Source organism: Equus quagga, chromosome 17 (genome assembly GCF_021613505.1).
Source record: "Equus quagga isolate Etosha38 chromosome 17, UCLA_HA_Equagga_1.0, whole genome shotgun sequence".
Lineage (NCBI taxonomy): Eukaryota > Metazoa > Chordata > Mammalia > Perissodactyla > Equidae > Equus > Equus quagga.
The window spans coordinates 50,119,867-50,132,027 of record NC_060283.1 but is presented as its reverse complement, the minus strand read 5'-3'; the positions used below and the strand labels follow the sequence as shown (position 1 = coordinate 50,132,027).

Here is a 12,161-nt window from a genome sequence, read left to right as displayed (position 1 = left end):
CCTCAGCCCATCCCCCCACAGCTGGCCCCGCAGCTGCTGGGTTGCAAGGGGCCCCAGAAGGTCTGAGTGGCTGGCACATTCTGCTTTTCTGACAAATAACACTTTTAGGAGCTGGCAGACCCCAGCTCCCAGGCTCCTGTCCCACCTGATGTCACCTCTGTGCTGGGTGCCGGGATGTGACTCGCACAGTGTGTATGTGTGTGTGCGCGCGCGTGCACGCGCACGCGTGTGTGGAGTGTGTGTGTGTGTGTAGGGGAAAAGGTTGTATGTGTGGGTCAGGTCACTTGGGGTGAAGCCCTCCCCTGCCCCCTCCCCTACATTCCTGGCGGGAGTGGGAGATAAGGCTCAGGGCCACAGACATCTGCGTCAGAGATAGGAGGTCTCAATGCCATGGGCAGGGGCAACTCGGCCTGCAGGGTGTGGGAAGGGCTGGGGAAGACTGGGTGAGAAGGGTAGAAGAGGGTGTGTAGTGGGATGCAAAGTGGGGAGGCCCTGGGTGGACCCTGACGGAGGGCAGAGGGCAGGGAGTGGGTTTGCCGTTGGCAGGGCCAGGTGAGCGATGGTGCCCCCACTGCCACTGCTGCTCCTCTTGCTGCTGGTTCCACAGGGTGGACATGGCTGCCAGGGGTCAGAGCTGGACCGGGAAATTGTCCTGGCCAAGGTGAGGGCCCTGTTCCTGGATGCCTTGGGACCCCCGGCAGTGACTGGGGAAGGTGGGGATCCTGGAGTCAGGCGTTTGCCCCGAAGACATGCCCTGGGAGGCTTCACGCGCAGGGGCTCTGAGCCCGAGGAGGAGGATGTCTCCCAGGCCATCCTTTTCCCAGCTTCAGGTAACGAGCAAGGGTGGGGAACTTGGAGGGCGGCTTTGAGAAGCAGCACGGTACAGCATGGGCTTGGAAGCCAGGCACATCTCACTCAACTGGCTTTGCAGCAATGGGCTGGTTACTAAAGCTCCCTGACCCTCTGCCTCTTCTTCTGTAAATTGGGCAATAACGCCCACCTCTCAGGATTAAGTAAGACGGGGTATCCAGAATGCATGCCACATGGGAGGGATTTGGGAGATATTCATCCGGGCAACCAAAAGTCTCTGGAGACAGAGAATCTGGGCCTGGGCCCCTTCCTGTCACCTTTCCTTCTTTCTCTGCTTCTCCCTGCTCCAAACCTTCTTCCTTTAGCTCCAAGTAGCTGACACTTGAGAAGATGTCAGAGATGCAGGAGAAAGAGCAGTTGGGGAACTTTTCTGGGAAACCTGTCCATCTTCTGTGGAATTCCCTTCTCATCTCCTTATGTGTGTCCCCATGGACTGAACCAGTAAAGCCCTCCTCTGGGTCGACTTTCTTGTAATCTGGCCCACCTTTCCCTTAGGGAGGACCCCGGCCTGCTTCCCCGTGCCTCAGCCCCCGTGCAGCACAGTTGGTCAAAGTGTGGCTTTGGGATCAGGCAGAGTCCCAGTCTGGCCACTTAGTAGTTAAATGTCACTTCACCTTTCTAACCCTCAGTTTCTTTATCTGCAAAATGGATCGGTTGTTGTGAGGTTTATGATGAGAGAATCCAGGTAACAGTATAGCTCTAACCACCCGTCCTTTGACTGGTGCTGGTCCGTGATGGTTTAGTGTGGTCCACGTACCTATCAGGGTCAGGATGCCGGCTCCACTTTCTTAGAAAGCACTGCCCTCTGTCCCGAGTTACAGTCTTTCTTTTACTCCTCCTCCTCCTTCTTTTTGGTGTTAACCTATCTTTTTAAAGTGGAATTACTATGTTTTAATTAATTTTTTTATTGAGGTAACATTGGCTTATAACATTCTAACACGACAATATAAATCTCAGTTGTACATCGTTATATTTCAGCTTCCGTATGGACGACGTGGTGTTCACCACCAAAAGCCTAGCTGCCATCCGTTAAAAGTGGGATTATTTTAAAGAATTTTTCCTGCACTATTTCTGACATGTAAAAAGATGTAAAGAGTAATACAACCAATGCCTGTGTTCTCACCATTCGAGGTACCATTTCACACTATCAGATGAACAATTTCAGGCTAACCAACAATTCCAAGTGTTGGTGGAGGTGGAGAGCATGGAGCCTCTGACACATTGCTGATGGGAATATTAATCGGTGAAGCCACTTCAGGGAGAAGTTGGCAACGTCTTGTATTTTTTCAGCCCTTTAATGGTGAGATGATAGATGGGGAGCCTCTGTCAGTTCTCTCAAGACTGGAAGGAGGCCCCAAATTGGCAGAGCGCTCGATGGAGTGGTCGGCAGGCCCGTGCGTGGCAGCCCTCCTGTTGAAGGGGAGGGCTCCCGGGTCTGCAGTCAGACTGCCCTCTCTCTTCCCTCTGTCTCCTGCAGGTTCCAGATGTGAGGATGAGCCAGCTGCAGGAGAGCTGGCCCAGGAGGCTGAGCAGGGCCTCTTCACATACATATTCCGGCCATCTCAGCACATGCACAGCCGCCAGGTGACTTCGGCCCAGCTGTGGTTCCACACCGGACTGGACAGGCAGGGCACAGCAGCCTCTAATAGCTCTGAGCCCCTGCTAGGCCTGCTGGCACTGTCATCTGGAGGTCCCATGGCTGTGCCCGTGACCTTGGGCCAGGCACCCCCTCGCTGGGCCGTGCTGCACCTGGCAGCCTCGGCCCTCCCTCTGCTGACCCACCCTGTCCTGGTGCTGCTGCTGCGTTGTCCTCTCTGTTCCTGCTCAGCCCGGCCTGAGGCCACACCCTTCCTGGTGGCCCACACTCGGGCCAGGCCACCCAGCGGAGGGGAGAGAATCCGACGCTCGACTCCTCCACTGCCCTGGCCTTGGTCTCCCGCCGCGCTGCGCCTGCTCCAGAGGCCGCCAGAGGAACCCGCTGCCCACGCCAACTGCCACCGAGCGGCCCTCAACATCTCCTTCCAGGAGCTGGGCTGGGACCGGTGGATCGTGCACCCTCCCAGTTTCATCTTCCACTATTGTCACGGTGGCTGTGGGCTGTCTGCCCCACCAGACCTGCCTTTGCCGGTCCCTGAGGTTCCCCCTACTCCTATCCAGCCCCTTTCTTTGGTGCCAGGAGCCCAGCCCTGCTGTGCTGCCCTCCCGGGGACCATGAGGCCCCTCCGTGTCCGCACCACCTCAGATGGAGGGTACTCGTTCAAGTACGAGATAGTGCCCAACCTTCTCACGCAGCATTGTGCTTGCATCTAAGAGTCTTGCTGGTGGCCGGGCCCCCTCTGTCGCCAGCTAGAGGAAGGGCAGAGTTCAGAAGATGGATGGTTCCCACTTCCCTCTTCCTTCCACTTCTCTGCCTGAAGGCTCTTCTCCCCATCCCACCCCTGTCCCATGGGTAACATGTGACAATAAACAACGTAGTGCATATGACTTGGCATGAATTCTCAGGCTTCTCTGATACGGCGGGGGGCAGGTCTGGACCCCGGGAGCGTGGGATTCTGGGATCTCAGGTCGCTCAGCCTGACTTGACCTTGGAGATGTGAAGTTCAAGAGCTGTAATCAGGTATGTATCTGGCGGGAAGCTGCCATGCTTGGGGATGACACAAAGGTGCTCCGGGCTCCTGACAGCCACTCTAGAGACAGAACCAGCCCTTGTGCCAGCCAGACCTGACATGTCCGTGGGGCCGCCTGCCCTGCCACACCTACAGGCAACTAGTGCACTCATGCCTGCATCTAGGGTGGCCACAGCCCCTCCCGTGCCATTCTCTACCCCAGCTGATGGACACCAGCCAAAGGTCAGATGATTTGGAGACTGGCCAGAGATCATGGCTTGGGCCCCACTGAGGCAGATGTTCAAAGCTGGTCAGATCTGGGGTTGCTGAGGCACTTGGGTGGGAAGTGAGGGAAAGATGTGAGCTGGCAGCGTCCAAAAGTTGACAAGGGCAGAGAGGTAGAAGGCCGAAGTCCTGAGGATTTCAACTGGCGAGGGGCCTGGACTCTTCCGAACCTGCCCGTGGCTCTTGAGGTGGCTTCTGTGAGGGCTGGCTGTGCTGGGATTCGGGTTCTTGAAATCTTCGGCTCCCTTCATGCACCCTGTGTATCCTTCTGTAACCCCTTAACTCAGTGCTGAATGTCGGAAGCGTGGAAAGGCAGAGCCCGCTGCTGGAAAAACGTGTGCTCTTGTGTGAATTTGTGTACACACTTTGTGTACACGCTGAGAGTCCAGAGCAGCATGCAGAGTCCTTTTCCCACTGTCTCCTGTCAGTCTATTCTGCCCACCTCAACTGGGGGTCGGGAACCCCGCTTGCCCGGCCTTCCTCCCTGCTTTTTCCACTCCCCTCCATCTTGTCATCCTCACGCCCTGCCCCAGGATCCTGGTTCTCCGTCAGTTGATTCCATCCGGTCTCTGTTGAAGGGAGATGTCTGCGTGTGTGTGGAGGGGGAGCGTTGGGGATGTTCAGGTCCCTCGGACTGAAACTCGAGAGCTCTTCCTGCTGTTGACTGTACAACCACAGTGCGTGTTTACGCTAACAGAGTGTCCTGTCAAAGTCAAAGTCCGGCTCCCTGGGGTGGGCGGGGGAGCGCCCGCCCCAGGAGGAGGGTGTTGGGGAGAGAATCCTATCCCACCACCCTGAGGCTAACACCTTCCCCTACTTGAGCCGAGCTGAATGAGCTCCTGTTCCTCCCAGCACAGGAACCCTCCAGAGCAGCCCCCGGCCACACTCCTGCCCTGGGCTCAGTCTCTGTTGACGCTGAATCCCCAAGGAGGCTGCCACTGCTCTGGAGGGTGGAACCTGCCTGTTCATAGTCCCGAGTCTCCCAGCACCTTCATCTAGACCCGGCATTGCAACCAGTCTGTGCTCAGGACTCCTGGGGACCCTCCTCAGGTGGCGGGCTGGCGGGAGGGCTGGCGGGGCTCGGCCGGTGGTGGGACTAGGAGATTTTCCTCAAGCCTGTCCAAACGCCACTGTCCCTGGCTGGCTTCCCTTGTCAGATCCTCCTGTCCTGAGGGAGGCCTTCCCCCTGGGATCTTCACTCCTCTTACCAGGCTTAGGATCCTCCTTCTTCTTGCTGGGGCTGCCTAGGACCCTGTGTTGTCCAGACTTTCCCTGTCCCAGGGTTGTGGATGAGCTCTGAGGGCTGGGGACACTCTACCAAGGGGCATGGGGTTCTCCACTAGGCCGGTCAGCAGACTGGTGTCGCTAGGAAAAAGTTTTTACATATCTGAGACAGAGTGAGAAAAGTGAGTACAACATAGTGTCTTTCACAAAGCCAAAAGTATTCTTCTTTTTTTTGCTGAGGAAGATTCACCCTGAGCTAACGTCTGTCCCAATCTTCCTCTATTTTGTATGGGGGTTGCTGCCATAGCATGGCTGCTGACAAGTGGTGCAGGTCCACACCAGGGATCCAAACTCAGACTGCTGAAGCGGAGTGCCCTGACCTTAACCACTAGGCCGTGGGGCCAGCCCCAAAAGTATCCATTTTAAAGGACTGTCCTTTATTCTAAAGTTATCCTTTGTCTCTTTCTCTCTTGCTCACTCTCTATGTGAAATTATTATTTCTTTTATGATGTTATGGTGATGGTAGAAGGTAGTGGTTTATTTATTTTGTTTTTAAGTTTTTACCTAACAAAATTAAAACTTGGAAATTCTAATTTGGACCCTGTGATTTTCCTTTGTAATTTTGCTGCTGAAATCTGTGAAATCCCAAGTCTGGGAGTCCTACTGGTCTGGGCCACCCCTTCCAGGGTGTCTAAAGCCTTAGATTCTGCTAATTTAGCAAAAAAGGAACATAATATCTGCCCGTCCCTAAGAGGAGCTGACAGCAGCTCAGACATCTTTTTGTCCTCACTCTTTGCCATGAGGCTAAGAGCAGTGGACTCCAGAGATGCTCCCTGTCCCCACTGCTAATCATTAGGGACACTCTGAATACTCTCAATTCGAAGTCAGTTTGAACAGAAAACACAACTCAGGTAAACCAAGTAAAATAAATATAAAATAAAATAAGCAAATCATTGGCTCAATGACAAGTCCATGACCACAGCTGGCTAAGGTATGGCTTGATTCTGAGCTCAAAAGATGCTACCAAGATTCGGCTATGGGCTCTACCTCCCTTGGATGGACTCTATCCCAGGTCCCTGGAAACCTGGCCACTCCAGGCTTCCATCCTCACACCCCCTGGTCCAGCAGGAGGGAGTTCGCCTACGGAAGTCCCAGCCTGGGTCTTGGTGGCCTGCTTACCCTGACTGGGGTCATATGCTCCTCCAGGAATGGTGGCCAAGGGAACAGAATGAGTTAATGACCTAGATCATGTGTCCTACCCCCAGAGCCCAGAGCCGAAAGCACAAGGGCTAAGGGTGAAGACAAGTGGGATTCCCAAAGCAGGGTATAGTTACTACAAAAAAGTGGGGTAGATGCTGCAAGGCAAGGACTGTGGGTTCCTCCTCCTAATGACCGCTCAGATCAAGCCCTTTCTCTCTCCCTACCGAGACGCCATTTTGTCACTTAGGGGGCAATTCTTGCTTGGGCAATGCAGCAGCTTCCTTAACAGCTCTCTAAGCAGTCATCCCCACCTCTCCAATCCATGTTCCCCTGGCTGCCAAAGGAGACTTCTTTTGTGATCATGTCCCTTAGGTGGCTTAAAAAGTTGTCTCCACAAAGTGCAACCTGCTTTGTTGGTAGACTAGCCCTTTACAATTGATTCTAAACCCATCCTTGCAGCCTGATCGCATTCCCATTCCTCCATTCCTCTCTCTACCCAAACACACACTCCCGAACTCTGAGGATACAATTTCTGGTCGTTCCTCAAATACATCCTTTTATCCTCAAGCTGCCGCGTCTTCAGCATTTCTCCTTGAAGACCCAGTTCTGATGTCATCCCTTCTGTGACTTCCCTTGACTCCCAGATGGCAGGGCTAGCCACTCCCTCCTATTGCTTCCTGGGCACTTTGTTTTTTAATGTGGATTTCAAAAAAAAAAAGTTACTTGTTTTTTATTTCATAAAAAACACACAGATACGTTCTCACAAAACAGTAAAGGTTCAGATATTAACAATAATGCTGAGATTCTCCTTGGTCATTTCTCCCAATTCCAGTCCCTCCACAGAGGCAAGTATCCTGCCAGACATATTTGTATATTTCTGTGAGTTTACATACAGACATATATCTTATAGAAATAGCCATTTCCCCCCCAAATGGTAAACCTTGTGTATTGTGATGCAATTCTTTTACTTTATGTCTGAGAGCTTTCTTGGACTTTATTTTCCAGTGCCACTATTGCTTTTTTATCTTAGCAATCACATTTTTCCCTCCAAGAAATACGCGTCTTTTGTTAACTTTATTACTTATATAAAAAACACATATACACTGATTATGAGCCGTTTACTATGAGTCAGGCATGCTACAACTAAAAGTGCTTGCAATCCTCAACCCTATAAGGTAGGCACTGATATTATATCCATCGCACAGATGAGGAAACTGAGGCACAGAGAGATTAGATAACTTACCCAGAGTTGCATCCCTAGTAAGTGGTGGAGCCAGGGTTTGGATTCCAGAAATCTGGCTCCAAAGTCTATGTACCCACCATTATACTACATTGGCACTTGACCTCTTCTCTCCTCTATTCTTCAAATATGCCTGCTGAGGAGATGAAAAGATCTGTGTCCATTGATGAGGAGAGCATCCTAGTCCCAGGCCATGTGGAGATGGCCATCACTTTTAATCTCTGAAATTTCTTTCCTTTTTTTTTTCCATGAAAACATTCTTCATTGGTAAGCAGACACTTCAAACTTTTTTATTACATACGTCATGCAAAACGACTGACTTCATGCATGCTCGTCTAACTGCTCATTGCTACATAATCTTTTTTGAGATGACTATAAATTTTTGAAGTTACAGTGATTGCAGCAATAAGAAGAATTCAGCAGAACAACTCTAAATGAAGCAGAAAACTATGTAGCACGTGTGAAGTATTGTTCGTCCCTTCTGGATGCTTACTTTCTCTCTTAATGTAAACCTGCATATTTTGGAAGACTATTATATACAAAAATGGAAGACTATCGTATACAAAAAAAAGTTGTTTTTGTATGTGCTTCTATAGGCACTCCACCTAACTGACAAAAACAAACTACAAGAATAAAATTGCAAATAATTTTACAGGGTTTGGTTAAGTTTTTTCCTGTTTTGTTAGTCTAAAAGAGGGCAATCAAGCCAGCCCTGATGGCCTTGTGGTTAGAGTTCTGCTCACGGCTTCTGTGGCCCAGGTTTGCTTCCCCATCACAGAACCACACCACCCGTCTGTCAGTAGCCATGCTGTGGCAGTGGCTCACACAGAAGAACTAGAAGGACCTACAACTAGAATATACAACCATGCACTGGGGCTTTGGGCAGGAAAAAATAAATAAATAAAAAAGGGCAATCTCCTTTTATTTAAAATATTTGTTTCTTTCAATAAATTATTTCCTTAGGAAAATGACTTTGCTCCTGTGAAAATGTCATTTGTCCCTGGGAGTCTTTTTTTTAACAGATTTTTTTTTTTAAAGATTTTATTTTTCCTTTTTCTCCCCAAAGCCCCCCGGGTCCATAGTTGTATATTTTTAGTTGTGGGTCCTTCTAGTTGTGGCATGTGGGATGCTGCCTCAGGATGGCTTGATGAGTGGTGCCATGTCTGTACCCAGGATTCCAACCAGCTAAAACCCGGGCTGCCGAAGCAGAGCATGTGAACTTAACCACTCGGCCATGAGCCAGCCCCCCGGGAGTCTTTGTAAACTATGACTGTTATTTATGTATTATCCAAGTTCTTTTCAATAACTAGAAAGGAGCAATGCTTTCTATTCTGAGGGGAAGACTTAGAATAATCTTCTTCCTCTATCTTATGACACCAAGAAAAAGTTTTCTCCGTGGTGGTGGGATCAACACTTTTATCCTGTGGCAGTTCTGGTAGCACTCCCAGTGTTAAAACCCTTAGCACAGGTAAATTCACCCCCTCAAAATAACCAGAACCACGAGAGAAAGGTGAATTTCAAATTTCCTATTAGCACATTTGAGTCAACAGGCAGTGAGTAGACATAACAGGCTTTTGTAGATACCTGGAGTGGGGTGCTGCTGTAACAAATACCTAAAAATGTAGAAGTGGTTTTGGAATTAGATAGTGGGTAGAGGCTGGAAGAATTTTGAAAAAAATGACAGAAAGAGCCAAGATTGCTTTGAAGGGACCATTAGCAGATATGTGGATGTTAATGCTAGTGAGGGCTTGAAGGAAGTATGAAGCATAGTAGACACCACCTAAATCATGACAGAGAATATCCACATCATTGTGAACAGACTCTTAGTAGAAATAAGGAATTAACTTAAAGGCACTGCCAGTGAGGGCTCAGAAGGAAATGAGGAACATCCACTGGAAACTGGAGGAAAAGAGATTCTGGTCATACAGTGTCAGAAAGCTTAGTTGCATTGCGTCCTGCAGTTGTGTGAAAAGCAGAAGTTGTAAGTGATAAACTTAGATATTTCGTGGAGGAGATTTTCATGCATGTGGAAGGTGCGGCATGCTTTCTTCTTGCTGATGATAGAAAAATGTGAGAAGAGATAGATGAAGTGAGGAAAGAACTGTTAAATATAAAGAAACCAGGACTTGATGATTTGAGAAGTTCTCAGCCTTCCCAAATGGCAGGAGATTCACTCTCAGAAAAGCCTGCTCTAGAGAAAGAGATGAGGATGTGGCTGTATGACTTTTTGCTGATATCTCAGAAAGATCAGAAGGTCTGAGTATTCAGTCACACAAAAGGCTTTTTGAACAATTTAAGGGTGCGATTCATAGATCACCTCAGCCAGGTCCTAAAAAGCTGAAAATAGAGATGCCATAATCTAGGAGAGATCTCTGGAGGAAACTCCTGTCTACCATGAGACAAACAGGAGATCCACAAGTTTCTTGAGAACGTTATACCAGCAGAAACATTGCCATCTTAAACTGAAAGGGATAGAGTATGAAATTAAAGAAGGTGGTCAGACTCCCAAAAATTCTACAGGCAGGAAACAAGCCAATAAAACATCTCAGCTACAAACATGTGCTACTTTTCATGAAAAAGGAAAGATGACTATGAGACAGAGTGACAAGCCTAAAGGATGGAGATGTGAGCCACAGAAGATTGTTCCCAGGCCTTAAAACTTCATGAATGCAGTGTACCTGGCTGCATTTCCAAATTGCTTGGGACCAGTAGCTCCTTTTTTCATTCTATCTTCTGCTTTTTGGATGGGAATGTCTATGATTAACTGCTATTCTTTGCCTGTCTTACCATTATATTTGGGAGCAGATAACTTGTTTGGTAGGTTCACGGGGGCACAGATGGAGAGAAATTGTGCCCCAGGAATCATACCCAAATCCTCACCCATACTTGATTTAGATCATTTAAATGATGAGATTTGGGACTTTCAAGCTGGCAAGATTCAGACAAAGTCTTGGACTTTGAGTTGAAGCTGTAATGGGTTGAGACTTTTGGCACCTTTGGACGGGGTGAATTTATTTGGGATGGATGTGAATCTTTGGGGCAAAGGTAGACTGTGGCAGGCAGAATGAGGGTCCTTCCAAAATGTTCATGTCCTAACCCCCAAATCTGTCCATTTGTCAATTTATATGGTAAAAGAGACTTTGCAGATGTGATTAAGTCAAGCATCTTGAGATGAGGAGATTATCCTGGATTATCTCGGTAGGCCAAGTGTACTCACAAGGGTCCTTATAAGAGGGAGGCAGGAGAATTAAAGTTGGTAGTAAAAGATGTGAGGACACAGAGGAGATCGGAGTGATGTGGCCATGAGCCAAGGGATGCCAGCAGCCTCTATGAGTTGGAAGAGGCAAAGAGCAGATACTCTCCTGGAGCCTCCAGAAGGAATCTGTGATATGTTACTTTACATGGCAAAGGTGACTTGCAGATGTGAGTAAGGTTACTACAGCCCTTAAGATGGGGAGATAATTCTGGATTATCCAGCGGGCCCCCTCTCATCACATGGGTCCTTAAGCACAGAGACTCTTTCCTGGCTGTTGTAAGAGAGATGTGATGAGAGAAGTAGGGTCAGAGCAATGCAAGGTTGCTGGCTTTGAAGATGGAAGAAGGGGACTACAAGCCAAGGAATGCAGGTGGCCTCTAGAAGCTGGAAAAGCAAGGAAACAATTCTCCCCAGGGCCTCTTGAAAGGGATGCAGCCCTGCCATCACCCTGGTTTTAGGCCAGCAAAATTCAGGTTGGACTTCCAACCCACAGAATTGTGGGATCACAAATCTGTCATTCTACGCCACTAAATTTGTAGTAAATTGTTATGGCAGAAATAGAAAACGAATCAGGAGTAGTGCCCAAGGATGAGGTGGTATCTGGGAAGAAGAAAAAGCTTTTCTATCATTCGTGCTGTACCCCACCTCATTCAGGAACCACTTGGCTGCAGCAGAAATGCAAACATTTATGCTGGACATTCTTTAGATCCAGTATGTCTGACAGACAATACATTCCTAAATTTCCACACTAGTTTTGTCCTGGAGTAGAATATACTCATGCTCGAGCAGTTATAACAGTGTTTAGTACATATAGTGGGTTGAATAAATGAATGAATGTGATCCCGACAGGCTCTGAGAGGGATTGTAATTACTGGATTTTTTTTTTTTTGAGGAAGATTAGCCCTGAGCTAACATTTGCCACCAATCCCCCTCTTTTTGCTGAGGAAGACTGGCCCTGAGCTAACATCAATGCCCATCTTCCTCTACTTTATTTGTGGGATGCTGCCACAGCATGGCTTGCCAAGTGGTGCCATGTCCCCACCCGGGATCCAAACCAGCGAACCCCGGGCCGCCAAAGCAGAATGTGCGCACTTAACCACTGCACCGCTGGGCTGGCCCCTAATTACCGGATTTTTAAAGTGCTATTTTACCACATAATCTCAAGAATTGCTGACCTTTATGTCTCTTTGCTTCTAGTTTATGATGATCATAGCTCTACAAAATACAATGCCCAAATTTATTTTTTGCTACTAGTAATACAGCTAAATCCATAAATAAAGAATGTATAAAATCTTAATAGGAGAAATAATTATTGTATAATCAATTTATTTCAAAATCAGAATATAGATAACTTTTCAGTCTATATCACAGAAACACTTCCAACTTATTTGATAAAAAGATTTCTTAATGGCTGTTGGTCAATGCAGCATCAAGAAACTCTAGTACAAATTCTACCAAATGCATTTATCAAAAAGGGGTT

The 12,161-nt window shown here is 48.4% G+C and overlaps 1 protein-coding gene across 2 annotated transcripts; it reads left to right on the top strand.

Moving 5' to 3' along the window:
- Positions 1-137: 137 nt before the first annotated feature.
- INHA (inhibin subunit alpha) lies at positions 138-3,359 on the top strand. Of its 2 annotated transcripts, none has more exons than XM_046644447.1 (2): positions 138-830; positions 2,348-3,359. In XM_046644447.1, the coding sequence occupies exons 1-2, from the start codon at positions 560-562 to the stop codon at positions 3,178-3,180; spliced, it is 1,104 nt and encodes a 367-aa protein (XP_046500403.1). In that variant the 5' UTR covers positions 138-559; the 3' UTR covers positions 3,181-3,359. The 2 variants fall into 2 exon arrangements, with proteins under 2 accessions (XP_046500403.1, XP_046500404.1); XM_046644448.1 differs by having other exon boundaries at positions 688-2,170.
- The last annotated feature ends 8,802 nt before the right edge of the window (positions 3,360-12,161 follow it).

Bases quoted from the DNA above. Each gene is read 5' to 3' on its own strand.
- INHA (XM_046644447.1), top strand. From the start codon at position 560: ATGGTGCCCCCACTGCCACTGCTGCTCCTCTTGCTGCTGGTTCCACAG. The intron at 831-2,347 runs GTAACGAGCAAG...TGTCTCCTGCAG, and splicing joins CATCCTTTTCCCAGCTTCAG to GTTCCAGATGTGAGGATGAG.